Source organism: Mytilinidion resinicola (assembly GCF_010093595.1).
Source record: "Mytilinidion resinicola strain CBS 304.34 unplaced genomic scaffold BDZ99scaffold_13, whole genome shotgun sequence".
In the NCBI taxonomy this organism is placed as follows: Eukaryota; Fungi; Ascomycota; class Dothideomycetes; order Mytilinidiales; family Mytilinidiaceae; genus Mytilinidion; species Mytilinidion resinicola.
Genome location: NW_022985449.1, coordinates 1,064,116 through 1,083,624, shown reverse-complemented (window position 1 = coordinate 1,083,624; position 19,509 = coordinate 1,064,116). Strand labels below are relative to the sequence as shown.

Below are 19,509 nucleotides of genomic sequence, written 5' to 3'. Positions count from 1 at the left end.
AAGAAGAATCACGGGTCTTTCAGCAAAACACTCAGAAGTTCAGTTCAAACGTCTCTATTCGTGTGCCCTAACAACCAACCAAACTCAACTCGCAGTCCCCAATCAATCTTCCACAATCCACAACCTCCACCCGGCACACTTCCCCGCTCTCCATCATCATCCACAGAAGACATAACATCATAAAGCCCATTGTGCTGTTCCAACGCACGAAAAAGCCGCCCAGCAAAGCAAGCACACATCTCAGTGCGCTCTCCGTCCGTTTCCAAAAACGCCCATTTCCGTTTCCTAGGCCGAGCCGTAGCCTCATGCTCCGGCACTGATGCAGCTAGACCTGATGCAGCTAGACCTGACGCGCCCCAGACCCTTTTTTGATCTCCCAAGAATGAAAAAAAGACAGGTCCATAAAACACCAATAGTAGTCCCAAGAAAGCCCAAAGTTTCCAAAACAAAAGTGCCGCCATGCAATCGCAATACTCGAAGAATCAACAGTACAAGTGCCAGAGCACATTGTTGTAATGTAGAGAGAGAAACAGAGAACAAATGTTGCAAATGTAACGTAGCCCTGAACCGTAACAAAAGCCGTTCGAATCATAGAAAAACTCCGAAGAAATAGCTCTGGCGAGCTCAGCCGTGGCCTTGCCTTTGGTGGTTATCGATGGATGGACGCCGTTCCTATGCAATGTTCATGTTGGATTCCGTACTACACAAATGAGGAGTGGCTGTAATTTGGAGACTGAGTAGGCCTTCGTTTCCAGCATTTCCTTATTTTCCAAATCGCAGTCGTCGCTACACAACACACCACCACAAACGCCGGTATGCTGAACTTCTAAATCCCAGACGAGGTTGCCGTCCAATGCCTGGATCATTGCGGCAGATATCCAGAGCGATGGAGAGGTTCGCTGAAAGAATGATTGAATTAGAGGGCGTCCAACATGTCAACATCGTGCTCGGTAGATAGGACGTCATCGGCAGGGCCCCAAGTCCCCTCATAGACCGTTGCCCCTGCGCGACGACGATTCTTAACCCACTGGACGCCGCCACAGTTGCAGAGTTGATCAACCGTAGGGCGCTCGTCTGGATTTGGACTGATCATCCACTCCACGATCTTGTCCAAACACTCGCTGTCGTTGGGATCGATCATGAAGTTGGGAGGCTGGACTAGCTGCTCTGGGAAGTGCGACCTGGGCTCGATGTCGTTAAACAACCTGAAGCTTTCATCCTCGGTTTCGGATCCGCACAAAGTCTCGTTGGAGGCATTAGTGCTGATGTCGGTGATTGGATCTCCGGATTCGTCTCTCGGAAGGCTGCTCTCGGAGCTCCACGTGAGGCTCGGGAGGTCGGTCATATCGCCAGACCGAAGACGCTGCCAGGAGGTACCGTTGTCAGGGAGGATAATGTTGCCAGCGATCTCGAGCATGACCATGCCGAGAGCAAAGATATCGGCAGGCTTGTCAAAGCGACCAGAAAGAATCTCCGGCCCGATGTATTCGCGGTCGCCTTCTCCGTCAATGTTCGGGGGAGCAGGCCACGTGCTCGCCAAGCCAAAATCGCCAATTTTGAGGACGCCTTCCCAGTCAAGGAAGACGTTTGCGGGTTTTAGATCGAGATGAATAAAGCCGGAATCATGAATGTGTTTGACGCCCTGGAGGGATGTTAGCAATGCCTTCATGCGGGAGAAGATGGAAAACTTACCATTGATAACTCTAGGAGAATCTTCCAAATCCGGAAGTCGTCCAACCGTCCCTTATACCCATGTTGAGTCAAGAAATCCTTCAGATTGCCATTCTCGCAGAACTCCGTCTGGATGTAGAGGTAGTTCTTGTGTTCCCAGCTGCCTGCGAAAAAAATAATATGCTCGTTACCGCTCAGTGCCTGGAGGATGTGGACTTCGCGAAGCTTTCGGTCCCGATCCTTCAGTCCAGCATACGGTCGCTTCGCCTTCTTGACAGCCCATACGCTTCCAGAGGGGGCTTCGAAAGATGATCTTGGTGGTGGGTTGATGAGACCTTCAACACGGTAGACTTGCGAGAACTCCCCGTTTCCATGCAACGAGACGTTTTCGAATCTGCTAGTAAGAGCGGTGTCCACATCGTTTTTGGTTAGTCCTGCAATCGGAGCAATAGCAGACTGGCCGTTTGCAAAGTACACCTTGTGATCGCGGTTAGTGGTCGGAGTTGCGGGCGGGAACGACGTGTTTCTGTTCGTGCTGCTGTTGAAGGGTATCGATCCACGACGGTTGGCGCGACCAGAGATCGTTAGCCTACTGGCGTCAGGTGGAACAAATGACTCCGATGGTGTATGTGGAGAGTTGCGTTCAGACGATTCTGAAGCTTGTATCGGGCTCACTGCGGAAAGGGGAGAGTTCTTAGTAATGTTCATTGCGTCGGGAGGAGAAAGAAGAGTTCGAATCGAGCGTCTCAAAAGAGGCGCCGGTAACGGCTTGCTCTGCGATTGTCGCGAAAGCCGCGAACGAGCGAAAGAAAGGGCAGCGGAAGTCGGAGAAACGTGAGGAGAAGGCGTCGGAGATCCATGGAGTATTGGATCACCGCTGTCTCTAACCAAGCTCTCTGTAGATCCTGATGGAGATGACTTACAATTGTTTTCTTGGGCGGGAGATTCGAAATCCAATGCTGTCGGTGGGGTGAATGTATCAGCTCCTAGAGACGTACGCCGACCAAAGAGGCTGCTTCGGAGGCTGTTATCCTTCGATCGTCGACCTGCGCCATCACCTTGCTTCGTAGGGGTCGGCGGCATATCGTCAATGCTGGATTGGCTGTCCATCTTGCCGGATGGCGAAACCGAATTATCATCACCATCGACGTCGATGTCGATGCTAGCGAAGCTACCACGACGATTCATGCTAGGATTTCCAAGAGTACCGAAGATGTTGACTCCTTTTCCGAACGAGATCGGTGTCGCACCGGTGGGATGCAGGCTGAACGGAGTGGTCGGGGTACCGAACTCATGGCGTGTGATGGATTTCCCGAATCCACGATGAATCGACGGAGACGACGTAATGGGAGGGAAAGAGGCCCTCTTAGACGGCGTGTCCGGCATAGCATAGCTAGCATAAGAACCCGGTTGGGGTAGGTCGGCGTTGCGATTGCGCTTAGATATCAATCCCGTCGACATGAACGCCTGAGGAAGTGGCTTCGCCATCTTGTACGCAGCTGGTGTTGCGAAGGATCCATTCTCGGAATCTATTTCCGGAGCATCCCCACCCAGGTTAGGACGGGTAGCACCAAGAGGCAATGACCTGGAAAAGATATGGTGTCGCGGAGCAGCAGTTGGAGGCGCAGGATGCGGAGGAACATGCGCAGGAGCATGAGTCGGTGAGTCATCTCCTAGGCTCGACATGGAAGATGACGGAGTGACAGCGTTTGAGAGAGGATGGGGCTGGTGGCTGATTGAACCGCTACCACGCATAAACGAATGGGAATGCTGCTGCAGATTTGGGCGCCCGGACTCAGATGTAAGACCAAGACCCATAGACTTGCGGAATGGCGACTGGGCTTGTGGCGAACCGAATCCTAGAGAGCTATCAAGAGACATACGATTCCTCGTTCGGGATGCTGCCTGACCTGGAATTGCGAATTCGTGGCCTTGGTCCTGGGCCTTGGGTCGAGCAGCGTTGGAGCCATATCGCTGTGACAGAGTCGACTTCCTCAGTGAGAGCGATTTGCGCAGTGGGGAGCCAGTCTTCTGGATTGGCGACGAGAAAGAGTGAATGCCCATGTCGTGATCATGGTTGCGGAATTGCTGTGGTTGTTCAGAGTTTGGGGTTGGACCGTGATCGAAGACGTCGAAGTCGGGGCCAAATGAAGCACCATGCAGGCTCCTTCTCTTGGCCACTGGACTGCCCAAGCTCGCCTGGTCCAGGTTCATGATGCCGTCGCTACGCTTCAGCGGGCTCGATTTTGCCGGCATTAGGCAGTTCGCACCTGGCGCGCTCTCTCCACGTGAGCGCGTAAATTCGAATTTGATAGGGCCGTCGTCGAGACTGAATCGCGGCACCGAAGGTTTGCACTCAGTTTCGGGTTGGTCGGCAAAAAGCGGTGCGCGCGCGCTCATGTTTTGGTTCTCCTCTCCAGAGCTTCGTCGAGAGGTGAATGGCGTTGCGTTGCCTTGGTTTGCGGAGTCGGCCAGAGCGCGTCGGGGACTCTTTGATGCGGTTCGGCGCGTGGTGCGGCGCAGCGAGAACTTCTTCTTGGTGGTGGTTGGCGCTTGCGACAGTGGTGAGCCGGTATGGGGTCCGGTGGGACTCGCGGGCTTTAAAGTCCTGGGGCTGAAGGCGCGTGATAACGCCAGAGGCGAGATGGGCGAGCCTGGTGAATCCGAGGACTTGGAGTGCAGCTGGAAGCGCGACGGCTTCGACGGTGAACGTGACAGGGAGCGCCGGATCTGCTTGATAGAGGGGAACCCCTCCAGGTGGTAGGAGTGCGGGTGTGGGTGTGTTGGGGAGTGGAGATGGAGGGTGCCGCCCGTCTCGCGGTGCGGGGAATAAGCAAAGTCCATGGCGCCGTGCGATGGAGGGTGGTGAATGTGGGTGTTGTTGTGGAAGTGAACTGCGGCGACGGCGGTGCGTGCTTGCGCCGGGTGTGTGTCTGGGAGCAAGTGAAACCAGCGTCAACGGATGTCTCTGTCGCGTACTTGCGGATCAAGCAGCAGTCGATGAAGGTGAGGGTCGCATTGAAGTGCGGAGTCAATCGATAACGATACGGCAAGCGGACAGCGAGCGGCCTGACGTAGGAATGCGTGGAGTGTGGTGTCGACTGCAGAGCGTCTCACTCGCCTCCAGTCAACGAGCGATGAGCAGCAGGGCGTGGCCGGGCTCCATTCAACGCGGATGGCAGCGCGAGGGGCGGGCTGTTGACGAGGAGGGGAGCGGGAGAGTGGGTAGGCGGAGGAGCGGCGAGGTGTGCTGGCGGGTGTTGGATGGGCAGGCGTGGAGCGGAGCGTGGGTGACGTGGGCAACGTGTGAGGAATGCGCGTCGGCGAAGTAAACAAGCCGGTGGCGAGGGCGCGCGATGCAGCGCTGGTCGTTGAAGGAAGCCGGCGCGATCTGGGGAGAGGATTGCAGGAGGTCGCGCTGCGCAGGATGGGAACAGGAGGAGAGTCGGATTATTGGCATCGGGTCCAGTTCGACTCGGGCCTTCGATGGATGGAGCGGATTCACGCGTTTCTGCCAAGCGCGCTCGGGCCATCCAAACAAAAACGGCCAGACGGCAGCCACGACCGACAAACGCCCTGCACCCACACGTCCAAGCCAACGTGTGAGGTGCCGCGACATTTGCTGCCCCAGACGCCGCCGACTGCTGCGCAGGGACTCGAGGGCGCTGGGCTGTGCCGCGGCTGCCTGCCTGGCTTAGGCCGCCGTGTTGACGTGAGGCAGCGACAGTCGCCACCGTGTTTACATGTTGTTGTGATTGTTATGATTGCTGTGATGCCCAAGATCCGCCCCGATGGCCGCGCAGTGCACCCCCGGGATCCTTGAACCCCTAAATTATCGTCATCTTGCATGGTCCGGGGATGCCCTCGCGCTTCTGCCGCTTCCAGCGACCCAATCTCCCGCGCTTCATGCTGGAAAGGGGTCAAGGGCGTGCGCTCCCCCGGTGCGGCCCGCTGGGCACCCAATTGGCGCCTGCCCTCCTGTCCGGCGACGACGTGGCGGAGATCTTGATAGCCTCTCTATCGATACATCTATCATCTATCCGTCCAGGTATCGATTGTGCGAACTATAAGTCAAAGCACACATCCGACGCTTAACGACACGCCTCGCGAACATCGCACCGCTGCCGCTCTCCAAGACCGCTGCAAAGCGAGCATTAAAACATGACAGACACCACAGGTCGCGCCTGATTCATTGGCCAATTCGTCTTCATGGCGGTGTCGAAAACTTTTGACCGCTGTTTGCTCCCTGCCCCTGCGCCTCACCACTGCACGTCAACTCCACCAGCTGCAGTCAACGTGTCTTCATCACCATGCGGCGCCCGTTGATGCGAACGCCTACCAATTATAGCCTGTCAAGTCCGAGGCCTGTGGAGTCTTCTTCGTCTTCTTCGTCGTCCTCCTCTTTCGGGACTAAATCTTCCCCAAATGGCGTGAGCATGGGTCGATGCTATGGGCCTCAATTGTCCATTGCTCGCTATTCGACACTCGACCAGTGTTGTTATCATACATGGCCTTTGCATCACGCTTGATACCTTGGGATCGACCCAGAATCAATTCGCTCTGATGTGCTTCCTAATTCGAATATGATACGGTAATATTTAGCCGTTGGTAAAAAACACTGCCTGCTCTTAGTAACTTATAGGTACCACGCTGTTCAACCCGAGAGGCTATTCTAGGAAATCCATCTTTTTTTCTTGTCAGCCCTAGTGACAGGATTCGATAATACGGACTCCGACATCTCTAACGTCAAGTTGTGCTCCGCTACGTGAGATATGCACGTGTGAAACACGTGCTGACGTGCACGGTCACTCGGGGAATCAACAACATCGGAACCTCTATTGATTTTAGATGGAGAACGAGATTTGGAATACAATACTGAATGGGATCAATACAATGTCAGTATCGGCCCCTACAGCGAGAGATCATGTGCCAAAGACACACCAGCAGGACCTTGTTGCCTATGAGGCTGAGTTCTGGTCTTCCTCCTCTGTCGCTATCTTCAATCCCCGCATTCAGCCAACGTCAGTTCTCTTGCTTCGATACACTTCCTTTGATGTTACTAATCTCCCTTCAAGTCTATCTGCAAATCAGATCTGTCCTTTGCACCTACTAACACAGTCTTCTTGCAGCCGGACAAGAACGCGGCTACAAGGCTATGCCATTCACAAGGCTCCTTCACTCCAGCACTCATCATGAGCTGTCCAAATCCCAACTGCGACTTTCTATACGAACCGCTCGACCATTCGCGCCAGCAAATTCGGCTTCTTCGCATAACACCGTCAACATCAGAACTCATTAACTGCGAATTGAAGGTGGTCGAACTCTCGGGCGGCCCGATCTACAAAGCTTTATCCTACACGTGGGGAGCGCCGCTTCCTGCTAAAAACATACTAGTCGAAGGCACATCATTTACAGTCCGGGAGAATCTCTATCTGTTTTTGGAGGCGGTACGCTACGATCCCCCGACCTTCTTCTTCACTGACCAGATCTGTATCGACCAGTCTAAAGTTCAGGAGAGAAATCATCAAGTGAATTTCATGGGCCAGATCTACAAAAGTGCATCTGAAGTCGTGGCCTGGCTTGGACCGGAGGCTGATTCGAGCGATCTCGCCATGGCTCGCATTTCTGGTGGGGCACATTCCGGTGATCACCAGGAATCGTCGGCCTTGGTCCGTAGGGCACGCTCTGTTCTTGATTATCAAGAATCGCCGGCCATGGTCCGCCCATCAAGTTTCCCAGGCTATCACAACTCCGTCGTCGAGGGTAACGACTCATATGGTCACCAAAGTTCTGCGAACATCGTAGAGCAGATAAGACATTCTGACGAAAACGGCTTCGAAGGCCTTTGGGGCCTCGACGACTTTGAGGACCTCGACAACTTGAACAACCTTGAAAATCCCGACAACTTCAACGACTTCGATTTCGACGACTACGGCGGCTTCCACGACTCCGACGACCCCAACAATTTTGAAGGCGACACGCCCCTAAGCACAGCTATGCGGTCGCTCTTCAGTCGGCCGTACTGAAAACGTATTTGGATCCTTCAGGAGGTTATGCTCGCCCGATCTGTGGTGGTGTTTTGCGGTGATTATCGTGTTGACTGGTCCAGATTCGAGGAATTCTTCAGAATTGCAAAAGTCCTTCGAGAAAAGCCAGGCGAAGCCAAGCGTGTTTCCGATATCCCTGGAAGCCAGGACGCTAGGGCTATCATCAATGAGAAAGCTGAGATCACTTCTGGTCAAAGGTTAGAATATATTCTTGACACTTTCGAGGGATGGCAGTGTGAGAAGCCTCAAGACAAAGTGTATGGTTTGCTCGGCCTTGTACCAGAGCATCGCAGGGTTCCCATTGACTATCAAAAGTCATTGTACGAGATCTTTACGGACGTCATCCACCGTGTTGTACACGATGAGAGTCACCTTGATGTGGGAAGTCACATTACCCTTGGCCGTCTGCTGAAACAGTCTCTCGCTAAGGGCGAATCATATTCAAAGCTATCAAGCTTGGATGTAGAGCATTATGTCAGAATGGTCCACGCTGAGCAGAGAACAGCTAAGCAGCCACCACATCGACTTGTAGGTGATGATGCTATGGCACGGTTTGTCTAGGAAATGCGCAACAGATTTACCATAGATCTACATTGCCTCGTCATCGAAATGCATACACTCGTTTACCACTGCGTGAAGAGCTTCATAGTATTTTTAACATTCCGAAAAAGAGAGAAGCTCGGCATTTTGGACAACTAGTAAACTCGCGAGGCTACCCCAGATAGTGTTAACATAGTGTACGCAGATAGGAAGTGTATCCGCTATCCCCAATTCCCATGAGTACGTTGAAGCCCCATAGACAGTCGCAAGAAAGTGTACGGATATCTACTGTACGACATGCAATCCTCGACAAACCCAAAAACAAGAATATTCTAATAGAAAATGACACTCCACACACAACCCAGCGACCCCTAACCCTCAATCCGCCGGATCATAACTCTCCCAAAAATCCGAATCATACCCATCCAGCAACTCACAATCCTCGCTCTCATAACCATACGGATCCCGCCCTCCCAGCACCCCTCCCCTCCGCCACCCCCTCCTCGCCCTCTTCTCCCTCCCGGGATTCACACCCCTCTCCACCCCCCTCACCATGCCCCCCAGCCCCATCTCCTCATGACACCCCCTGCAAACCCCGGTCCCCTTCCCCCCCAACTCCCGCTCATACCCCCTGCACTCCCGGCAAAACACATGCCGCACCCCGCTCACGATGACCTCGGACCCCGGCGCGTACCGCGACGCGCGCGTGCCAGGGTCCGGGCGGATGCCGCAGGCGACGCAGAAGCGCTTGTGCGGTTCCTTGCCGTTGAGCCCGCGCGCGCCGCGCACCATGGTGTCGGCGAAGGCGGGGGCGGGGCGGAGGCGTAGGCAGAGGGAGCAGGTCCAGAGCGGGAAGCGGCGGTTGCGGGCCCAGGGGGTGCGTTCGAGGGCGAGGAGGGGGCCGAGGGACGGGGGTGGGAGGAGGGTGTGCAGGTGGTGGCAGGTGGTGCGGAGGGCGAGGATGGTTTCGGTGGGGAGGAGGTCGGTGATGGAGAGTTGGAGCTCGGTGGGGAGGGAGAGGAGGAGGGAGAAGGGGGGCGGGGCGGTGGTTTCGGTTTTGGGGGAGGTGAGGGTGGAGGGAGCGCTTTGGGGTGGTTGCTGGAGAGGAGTCAGTACTCAGGACTCGATTTGCGGGTTCGAATCTGATGTTGGATCTAGACACATAGAGTCGGAAAGGTAGAAGCGTAATCACTTACAGGTGGTAGGCGTGCTTGCTCTCTCTCGAGCCTCCAAATTGTTTCACTGACCTTGATTTGCATTGGGTCTGGAGGGGTAGAGGCCTTGGGCATCGTCGTATATGCCTTTGGGTCCACTAAGTTTGGCGGTTCGAAACCGCTTGATGGTGGATTTCGAACTTCAGTGGGTTTACTGCTCCAGACGACATCCTCCATCTTTGACGCTTGCTCGTTGAAGTCCTTTTCTGTAGTAGGAATAGCCCACAAATCCTCCTCACTCCTCCGCTTCAGGACAGGTTTCTTTGGAACAATACTGTTCCCAGCACTCATAGCTTTCTTCGGCCGAAAGCTAGGCCCTTTAAAGCTCCTCCACCCCTCTAGGTCCTCTACACTCTCTTGCACAACCGGCTTCGCTGGAATATCCCAGATACTCTTTTCCTTCATCTGCTGTTTCCTAGTCCTCCTTTTGTGAGTGTTCTTACCAGTACCCTTCACAGGGGGGCCTGTGTATGTCCACAAGTCTTCATCTTTCGTGTCGTGGATATTTGAGAAGGGCGTCTTCTTGGACATGGTGTTGACATTGAGCAAAGGAAAGTCAGGTCAAGGTCTGGGGAGGAGTGAGTTTTCTATTTTCAGCTCCTCGGCCTGGAGCCGAGTTTCGTGCTCGTATTGCACAGCCTGCGAGGCTGGATTTGAGGTTGGACGGGAGGACGGGAGGGGCCGTGGGCGGTTAGGGACCTATGTGGCGTGCATCAGGGCGGTTAAGTGTGGCTGTGCTAAATTCCAAGGTTGTCCCCTGAGGCCCCAACCTTGAAACGAAAGTTCGATCTCGAGTGAGGGAGTTCAAAGTTCACTTGCTAGTACTCCTAGGAGAGGTAGGGCGCATACACGTAATGATAGCGTAGACACTTAAACTAGTTACTGAAGTATTCAGTCGTAAAATGTCACTTGTCGCCTTAAAGAAAGCTTGGCATGATTGCCCATTCAACTGTGCTCCCACGCCACCAGTGTACGTTCCATATCTCGAATCCGGTTGTAATACCACTCTCATGGAGCTCTTTTGCGCCTTGGGATAACATTTCGTAGTCTTACATGGCAAGGGCGCGGAGTTCAGCGCTGATCGCCACATCATTTACCGGATCGAATTTCGAGATCAGATCCGGTTGATATTCTAACGCCGCTCCTCACCACCAACATTCCCAGTAAGCTCGGCAACGCGAGCTTTGATGCGAGCTACACGGCTCTCGATAGTCTCCTCCCCACTGCTTTCGCCGTCATTTGCGGGGTTGTCTTGGCTCTGGGTCTGTCTGCGAGGAACTTCCTGTCCCGCCGCAAGTTCTGCAACACCTTCAGCAGCTGCCTTCTTAGCCTGAGCCAATCTGTCTTGCGCAGGTCGAGAAAGAGAGGTGGCATCTACTGTCTCTAGGACGTCTAGAGAAAAGTCTGCGATTGAGATAGCTTTAAATGCAGGTTCCGGATTCGGTTGATCGTCTCCAGAGGTTTGTGGCGTGCCTTTGGCGGCCTGCTGTTGATATTCCTCGAAACTTCGCAGGTCATCCCAAGTGTAAAGCTCCGTAGTTGAAAGGTAGATATCCAGATGCCGAATTGCCGCTTTTTGGGCACCTACTTTCGAAGAAGGCTTTTCAGATCGCGTACAAGAGCAATTAGGAGAAATAAAATCGGATGATCCGATTGAGGTCGGAGACAGCGTCAAGTCGGCTAAGGACATCGCTGTTATACGCTTGGACGCGACTGGGTTGAGCATGAATAAGCACCAGGATATAGAGGTTTCCGATATCCGAGGCTGGATGTTCTGAAGCATCCGGACCCAACGAAGGGTCGTTTCGGGATGCAAGTGGTACGCACGTTGACCAACAGGGCCTCGCGTAGATGCAAATTCAGAAAGTGAAGCACCGGCATAAATAGTCGTCATTTCGAGAAAGACGCAGCCTAATGACCAGATATCCGAGGGACGGCCTCTGTGTTCACTTGCTGCCACCTCCGGCGCGCAATACATTTGTGTTTTCTCGGTTACCCCATAGGTCATCGTAGTCAACTGATCTTCAAAGTACTTTGAGAGGCCAAAGTCGGTCAGAAACACGGCATCGTCCTTGATTAGGATGTTCGCTGGCTTAATATCCCGATGCCGAACGCGCTCCTGGTGGAGATATGCGAGTGCTTGCGCAAGGCACAGGTACCATTTCCCCAATCTCTTGCGGGCTTTCTGGAGTAGTTGAGCGGCCTCCATCTCCATTTGACGGTCCCGGTAGTCTTGAAGATCGGATTCCTGGTCTTCTAGGAATTCAGCAAGGCTTTGCTCCGCCACCGTCGGCATCAAGATACCGAAAGCAATGGCCCTACTTTTGGCATCGAGTTCCTCGTAGGTAAACGCGACAGTGATAACGTGAATATGTTTGAGACGATTGAGAATCTGCACCTCTTCGAGGACGGAGCGTAGCAGGCTGCGATGTTTGCTGGGGAGACGCGGCAAGCGTACGACCTTCCGAGCCATCACTCGCCCTGAATGCAGGCCTCCGGTTACTTGCACAGCGTCGACAATAGAAAACCCTCCTCTTCCAAGCTCGCGAATATGGCTGAGCGGGGGTGGGTTCGACGCCGCGTAGACCTCATGCCATACTTCCTGGAGAGCTGAGCCGGAGGACACCATCGACGCCATGGTTATGAGCCGGAATAAATGGCAATGAATAATATATGGCACGAGTGTTTTTGCTGACGAATGAGATAACACTGTGGGTATGGAAGGAAGACTGATCTGCGTTAAAATGCAGCGCGGCTGAACCTCCACAGCCCGGCCGACTCCGCCTGCTCTCGATTCGAAAACGCCCGCAGCTATTCGCGCCAATCGCTGATTACGGAAAACCAAGTGCTAATTTACAGTCTGGCGAGGCCTAACACTTCCCATTTAGGATCATTTCTGCTTGAACTGAACCTACATTTGGTGATGCCAAAGTTGTGCCAAGCCTCTCACGAACACAAGGCTGATACAGGCACACAGGTAACCCCCAACGGCAAGCTATTCCCAAGGCTCTGGTTGATCGCCGCCCCACACACAAGCGTCGTGCGTTCAAGTCCATGGGAATGTCGAAGAACGATGGAGAAGAGTCTTGAAGCCTGGACTGAGCGCACGTCAGTGTGGTTTGTCAACTGGTACCGAGCGACTGCCGGCGTCGGACGCGAGCGAGACCGTTGAAAAGCCGCCCAGCACGGCGGCGGCTTGCTTCTTGTGGCTGGAGGATTCAACGTCGCTCCCGCGTGGGATGCAGGCACGCGCAAGCCCTATCAAATGCGGCAGCGCTGTCGACGACGCGGGTAGCAGTGGCAACGTGATCGGGCAACGAGTGCTGAGAAGGCCATCTCCGATCGAACGGCATGCCGGCCGTCTGGTCGCCGGCACTGGGAGCAGAAATACAGCTCGCTTGGCGTGGTGTCGACGGGAGCAACGGTGCTGGGGCGTGATTCGGCGGGCGGCGGCATCAGGCAGTCAGGCGCTGCTGGTGACGATGTGCATGGCGCACTGAGCCGTACTGTACGACATCAGCTGACGGACCTGCGCGGGCTGTTTTATTCGTCGCATGTGCGCAGAGGCGGGAGTGTGGGAGTGCGGGAGTGTGTCGACAATGTGCTGGCAAATCGGGCGTGCCTGGTGGCCGTCAGCCTGCGGGAGACCCGTCCAACAGCAATCGTCATGCCTCATCAGCGACTCGGCCTACACCACGCCCTCCCCCAGCCGCCAAAAAATCTCCGGATCCTGCGCCACCTCAGCAGTGCATCGCCAGAAGCGACTGCCCCGAGGCCACCTGTCCAGCACCCTTTGGCCCGTCTGAGCCCGCCCGCCGCGCCCGCCGCTTGAGCCATTTCTCGCTTCTCCATTGACCACGTCGGCCAGCATCCATCGACACTTCACTCTGCACGGCGACTCACAGCATGCGAAACTCCTGCCGCTCCCCCACGCCCGCATACCCGACACAATGACCACCAACGACGGCGACTTTCGCAGCATCACAGGAGCGATGCAGTCGGCCGAGCCCCCAGCCGTGGCCGACGACACACCCGGAGCAGCGTCCGCGAGCGGCACTCAAACACCGTCGACCACTCCCGAGGGCGGATCCTACGCCCAGATGCGCTCGCAGGTGCTTGCCGGATCACGATCACTGAACCTGTCGGCCTCGCCCTCAACAGCAAATTCACCGCTGTCGTCCAGGGACAGCTCGCCCGCTAGACCGCCACTGCGCCCCGGGGCAACCACAGGCTCCATCGCAAAGTCAGGACTACGCTCCCGGAAGAGCAGCACTGACGTGAGTCCAAATCGAGGTGCCAGCTTCGCCGGTTCGGGCAATACAGTTCCCTCTGCGGCAGCCATCCAGCGGGCCTTGTCTACGGCCAACACACCCCAGCTCCCGCCCATCGCAGTACCAGACCCTTCGAGGGTTCCCCGGCCGCAGAAGCCGGCGTCAGGCACAAATTCTGGGGAAACCACACCCCACTGGCCTGTGTCTCCACGTCTGAAATCACCTCCCCCGGCTACCGACTCACGCTCACGATCACGCCGCAACTCCCTCCGCACACAACCCCGGAAAGTCGAATCGACGTCTACTGCCCCCGCTATCGTCGTCCAAAGCTCGTCTCCAGCGCCGTTGTCACGGATACCGGCCAAGCATGAAGGCATAAATATTGATGCTGAGGAGCAACTACAGCCGATTATGAAGGGTTCTGCAAGGGGTGCCAGCGGCACGGCGCCAACTCTAGAAACAGTCCAGGAAGGCAGCCTACCTACCACTCCGGCGTTCGATGGGCTTGAACCACAACCGCAAAGGTATGGTTGAGAGAACATCTAGAGCGCGGACACGGAGCTGACCTAACGGCTCCCGTGGCATGTGCTTTCCGTCATGACCGAATAGTACTAACTTTTCACCAGCTCTATACCAGGCTCTCACAGTGCAAAATCCTCTGACGAAGACCGATCCCAACCTGCCTCCACTAAAGTAACCGAAGACCTCAGTTCGAAAACGACAAAAGCTGAGAGTGGAAGCGACAGCGGACCCAACAAAGCTGAGAACAGAGGCAGGACGCTTGACCACCGTGTTGCGTCAACACCAAAGTCGGCCACACTTCCTTCCAAGACCTCGTACTCCTCACTTAGGGCCAACCCGCCACGGTCCGTCCCGGATATTCCTTCTAAGAACATGACTGTTGAGACAGAGACGGTCCCTTCGATACCCCAGGCCGTCCTGGGCGCTAATCAAGGGGAGAGAGTCGCTTCCGGTCGGGATGCAAGTGGCAGTCTACGGTTGAAGGCAAGCAACGAGACTATTCGCCCAAAGCCGGCCAAGAAAAAGGCATCACGAAAAGCTCCCTCGATAAATTCGGGTACTGGTATGTCCTCGCGCGCTCATTATTTTCATCATCATCACCATCCTAGCGTTAGTTTGGATCATCGTCCACGCTCACGTGCTGCGACTTCATTTTCCGGCAGTCCGATGGCACACGAAAAATCGCCGTCAAGGGCGACCTTAATGTCATCGAGTCCGGAAATGGTTGCTCGCAGACCTTCATTACGGACCTCTTCCTTTACTCCGTCTTTCATATATCTTTATACATACACTAACGCTGGTGCTCGAAAAGCGTCCTCCAAAGCCGACGTCTTCGAAGCCAAGGTGGCTAGCGCCGTTGACGAGGCCAACTCCTCCGACTCTGATGAGACCTTCGTCTATGAGTCAAATCCAGACTCTCAACCCCTTCGAAGCCGAAATCACCACTCTAGAACTCCCAGTATGACGTCGATAGCCAGCCTTGCGGATCCTCGCAGTGTGGTCCGAGAATCCAACAAGGTCGTCGGCAAGAGGAGCATGAAGTTTGCGAACAATCCTTATAACAACGGCAGCCCCGACAATGATGGTAATGACCGAGCAGAAGGTACTATGCGTAGCGGAATGTCGCGGCCTAGCGGCGGGAGTAGTATTCACCATCATATCGGACGCCACGGTCAACCCAGAGGAGGACACCACACATCGCTCTTTGACCACGATTCTCCCTTCCCTCAAAACTCGAAAAGCCGCGTCATGGCATCCCGACAATCCTCCAGGCCCACGAGTCCGAGGTTCCCAAACCACAACCCCCGGACGAACGGCAACGGCAACGGTACCAAGAAGAATGGAGAATACTCGACATATGATATTGACGGAGAAGGCGCTGCGGATGATGAGCGAACGCCATTAGTGGGAACGATTCGCGGTCCGCGTACTCGTCCGATCCGAAGACCAAATACCGGGAGTATTCGCGGAATCGATTCTTTTGATCGGCATCACAGTAGTGGCGGCTGGTTCCGCAGGTTTGCTGGATGCCTCGTTCTATCAATACTGCTGCTCGTTTTAGTATTCGGTGCCGTTGGACTCATATTCGCAACAACGAAACCACTGTATGGAGTGGGTGTTCGAGAAGTACAGAACGTCATTGCCAGCGAACAGGAAATCATCATGGACCTTCTCGTCGAAGCAGTAAATCCGAACATTATCGGCGTCACCGTTGCGGACATGGATGTGCTCGTCTTCGCCAAGAGCAAGCATGTCGCTTCAGAGAGGTGGTGGCGCGAGCATGGTCCTCAACATTCTCCCATCGATAAACACGGAGACTTTCTCAATTCCCTGTCCCCGAAGGCTGTTTCCAGCTCTGTAAAATTGGAGACTGAAACGCAGCAGCTCCATACAAGCGACGGCGTCGACGAAGGCACTGATCCTATCCCCGATGACGACGAGGGCAACGGCTATATCATGGAACTTGGGCGAATCTTGCACTTCGACTCGCCGCTCAATTTCGATGGATCATTTATCAAACGCCACCCCCATTACTCTCTCGGCGAGTTCCGCATCTCAAAACCCGGTAACAAAACTGAGACCGGAGGCACAGAGAGATGGGAGAGGGTTCTTGAGTATCCATTTGAGCTTCTCGTTCGTGGCGTTCTGAAATACCAGCTTCCCTTAAGCACCCGAGATCACACGGTACCGATCAATGGCAAATATTTGTACGATCCCAGCAAAGAGAAGGCTTCAGCTGCTGTCACGATGAAGATCGACAGCGGGCATATCATGGAAGATACCCATAGGCGGAAAAATCCGGTATGGGGTCGATGGGACGCCCGCGGACGACCTTTCCACACCCACTCAACATAATTCCGCCCTCGTCGGTCTTCTCCCTTCACCTCCTCCTCCGACCCACACCATTTATGACTTTAGACTGGCCCGACTCGCACGTCCAGCCAAATTTACAGCTCTTCAGCATTAACGACTATTTCCTTTCAACTTCTCATGTACGACTTTGATAGCGAAGCGGGATTGTTTGTGTCTTTTCTGCATGCTCTGCGTTATAGCGTGGTGTCGATGGCCTTTTTATTTGCACATTGGAGGAACACTTTTCGCGTCCTTTTTTCATGCCCTCCGAATGTATTCATTGCATTTTTTCTCTATCAAAGTAGCCGGGCCTTTGGATTGCCAGCGGGGATATCGGAAACTCGACGACCCGCCGATACCGATGTGTGGTATCGTCACAGACCACCGGGGCGGCGACCCCCAAAATACCGGCATCCTTCGGCGCGAATGCTAGTCCGGCTCTGCGACATATCTACCACATTGGACGAAGGACTGGGAGGCGTTTTTTCTACTTCTCTCCTGCTTTTTTTCAATGCAAAAACCCCCGTGGAGGGGTTGGGGTTGCGCAGCACCCCGTTTTGTATCATCTGCAAAAGCCGGCCTCCCGTGGTTTCGGGCTTTGCGTGCCCCTGAGATTGTTCACCTGTATTGGTAGTGCGAAATGGAAATCATTGGGCTGGTTATGGATGGGTTAAAAAGCGTGCATTGTTGATTTTGGGGGGAAATAGCTGAGGTTGGTGGTGGGAGAGGTGAGAGAGGCTTGGAGATTCGGTGGGAATGGGGGAGGTTTGGAGTGTTGAGTGGGTGCAGTTGGGGAATGATACCAGTGGCAGTGGCGACATTTTGAGGGTGAGCGCGAGGCAGTGGGAGGCTAAGGGGCGAGGGAAAGGGGGAGGAGGGAGTGGGATGTATAGTACATGTGCCACCGATGAGAGACTCGAGGTTGGCTGTAGAATGGACTGGTTAGGAGTATGATTGTGCACGTGTGCCGGCATGTGATCGTGATTTGTCGACGTCTGACAGGTATAAATGCTAGCAAGCTTCGGGGTTTCTCGGTTTCGGTAGAGCGATAGATGTCTGTGAGGTTGTTCAAACCTAACTCAGATGTGGATTCGGACAGTGCTCATCCCGTATGTAGACGGGGAGAACAGCTTGGCGGGTATTGGGCTATAATGATGCTCTTCACCGCAGCACAACTGGAAAAGATCTCATCGCGAAGATGGTATGATACCGTACAGCTTAGACGTTCAAGGATAGCTAACATCTAACTACACGTTCTGATCTTGTCCCCCACTATTTTCAAGAGTAGATGTGCAGCATCAACCTAAAGTGGGTGACCGCAGGTCCCCAAATCTCCCATCAGGCCCAACATCAGGAGTATTTGGTTCAAGAGTTTTGCACACACGGCAAGCACGTCCATCATAAGCTTTGTCTTCGCATGTTTGATACCAGAGTACCACACATCGGTCGGACAAGCCGTTGATTTTGAACCCCCCCCCCCCCCAACACCGCACCAAGTCCCAGACATCGATGCGATCCCATAGCCAATTTGATCCTCCCCGCGGCCAACACTGTGGAAGAAATGGAGTTCTGACGAAGCAGAGTAAGCTTTTATAGGAGAAAGTCTAAAGGAACACGTGATTTGAACCCTTTGCACATGTTATATAGCAGCATACAGCGAAAAACCAATATATACAGCAACTGCCTAAAGAAAGCTGAGAGAAGAAGTAAAAAAGTCTTGCCATACTAATCACACAACCATCACCCCCCTCGCCGTTCATCATCATAACCGCCGTTTTCGGCATCCACGAATACCATCCATTAGCCTGTCCGAAAGTGGTCTCGGAAGCCCCCAGCTACTCAAGCCACCCATCCCATCCCATCCCATCCCATCCTCTCCCCTTCCAGCATCCAGATGCCTTCAAACAGCCTTCATGCCAAACTCGCCAACCCCCCCACCACCGCCGCCCCCAAACTCGCCACCCCCCTTACCACATTCAACCCCGCCCACCGCTCCACCAGCCGATCCACCGGCTCCTCCCCGGCCTCCACCACCCCCTTGCCCCCCGTCCCCTGCTCCCGCTCCTGGTTCAGCGCCAGCAGCCGCTGGTTCGTGCCCCACATGACCAGCCGCGTCCACGGCGCCATCGCGAACGCCGCGGCCGCCGCGACGCCGTACAGCTTCGCCGTGCTAGCTGCGGCAGGGAGGGCGGAGGCGTGGGAGGCGTAGGCGAGGACGGCGAAGGCGGTGGTCGAGGTCATGGAGAGGGTGACCATGGGGGTGATGCCGGCGGAGTAGAGGGCCGTCCATTGCGCGAGCAGGAGGGGGTGCGGGGAGAGGAGGATGGTGGGGATTGTGAGGAAGGAGGTTGAGAGGTTGGTGCCTGTGGTGGGTTGTGTTAGTTGGGAGGTTAGAGGTGAGGGGGAGCGCAAGTTGGTGGGGTGAGGAGGGAGAAGGTACGGACCAGCTGCGAGGGCGGCGGAGATGATGGCGTAGCCTTGGAGGAGTGAGGTTGAGGAGGGGCTGAGGGGGAGTAGGGAGGCCATTGGGGGTGTTGGGGTTGGGTTGGGTTGGTGAGGAGTTGGGGTTGAGTTAGAGTTGTTGTTGACTTTGTTGAGCTGAAGCTGATGTGATAGCTGCACTAGTGCTTGTATGGACTCGGAAGGTAGGCAAGTAGTCGAGGCAGATTCGGAGGATGCGTAGATGGTGACTGAATCCTACGAAGCCGTCGTAATTTAAGTACTGTCTTTCATGCACAAGAACGATGTCGGCACATCGGAGGATCCAGATAACTATCAACACTAGCAGCTTACAAAGGTATGCTCTTGCGGCCGTAACCGGCGACGTCATCGGCCCGACACCACAGTGAAAGCAGAGCTGCTTGAAAAGGGACAGCTCGGGCGTTTGCAAGT

The 19,509-nt window shown here is 54.7% G+C and overlaps 6 protein-coding genes across 6 annotated transcripts; 2 read left to right on the top strand and 4 right to left on the bottom strand.

Moving 5' to 3' along the window:
- Positions 1-916: 916 nt before the first annotated feature.
- BDZ99DRAFT_391955 (kinase-like protein) lies at positions 917-4,515 on the bottom strand (the record flags this gene model as incomplete). The annotated part of the gene is made up of 3 exons (XM_033715757.1): positions 917-1,642; positions 1,693-2,341; positions 2,666-4,515. 3 exons carry the CDS (start codon positions 4,513-4,515, stop codon positions 917-919), a joined length of 3,225 nt encoding a protein of 1,074 aa, XP_033574914.1.
- Positions 4,516-6,573: 2,058 nt separating this feature from the next.
- On the top strand, positions 6,574-7,880 carry BDZ99DRAFT_464850 (uncharacterized protein). Its single transcript, XM_033720422.1, has 4 exons — positions 6,574-6,692; positions 6,747-7,118; positions 7,173-7,721; positions 7,781-7,880. Exons 2-3 carry the CDS (start codon positions 6,864-6,866, stop codon positions 7,695-7,697), a joined length of 780 nt encoding a protein of 259 aa, XP_033574913.1. The 5' UTR covers positions 6,574-6,692; positions 6,747-6,863; the 3' UTR covers positions 7,698-7,721; positions 7,781-7,880.
- On the top strand, positions 7,321-8,739 carry BDZ99DRAFT_464848 (uncharacterized protein). The gene has a single exon (XM_033720421.1). The coding sequence runs from the start codon at positions 7,725-7,727 to the stop codon at positions 8,277-8,279; it is 555 nt and encodes a 184-aa protein (XP_033574912.1). The 5' UTR covers positions 7,321-7,724; the 3' UTR covers positions 8,280-8,739.
- On the bottom strand, positions 8,637-10,003 carry BDZ99DRAFT_522553 (uncharacterized protein; the record flags this gene model as incomplete). Its single annotated transcript, XM_033725708.1, has 2 exons — positions 8,637-9,356; positions 9,455-10,003. The coding sequence occupies 2 exons, from the start codon at positions 10,001-10,003 to the stop codon at positions 8,637-8,639; spliced, it is 1,269 nt and encodes a 422-aa protein (XP_033574911.1).
- A 307-nt stretch (positions 10,004-10,310) lies between these two features.
- BDZ99DRAFT_500227 (kinase-like protein) lies at positions 10,311-12,110 on the bottom strand (the record flags this gene model as incomplete). Its single annotated transcript, XM_033723705.1, has 1 exon — positions 10,311-12,110. The coding sequence occupies one exon, from the start codon at positions 12,108-12,110 to the stop codon at positions 10,605-10,607; it is 1,506 nt and encodes a 501-aa protein (XP_033574910.1). The 3' UTR covers positions 10,311-10,604.
- A 6,418-nt stretch (positions 12,111-18,528) lies between these two features.
- BDZ99DRAFT_572823 (DUF1772-domain-containing protein) lies at positions 18,529-19,349 on the bottom strand (the record flags this gene model as incomplete). The annotated part of the gene is made up of 2 exons (XM_033728238.1): positions 19,062-19,349; positions 18,529-18,980 (listed from the first exon to the last, which is right to left on the bottom strand). The coding sequence occupies exons 1-2, from the start codon at positions 19,141-19,143 to the stop codon at positions 18,529-18,531; spliced, it is 534 nt and encodes a 177-aa protein (XP_033574909.1). The 5' UTR covers positions 19,144-19,349.
- Between the last annotated feature and the right edge of the window lie 160 nt (positions 19,350-19,509).

Coding starts and splice junctions, on each gene's coding strand:
- BDZ99DRAFT_464848 (XM_033720421.1), top strand. CDS start 7,725: ATGCTCGCCCGATCTGTGGTGGTGTTTTGCGGTGATTATCGTGTTGAC.
- BDZ99DRAFT_464850 (XM_033720422.1), top strand. CDS start 6,864: ATGAGCTGTCCAAATCCCAACTGCGACTTTCTATACGAACCGCTCGAC. Junction 7,119..7,172: donor TCTATCTGTTTTTGGAGGCG/GTACGCTACGAT, acceptor TGTATCGACCAG/TCTAAAGTTCAGGAGAGAAA.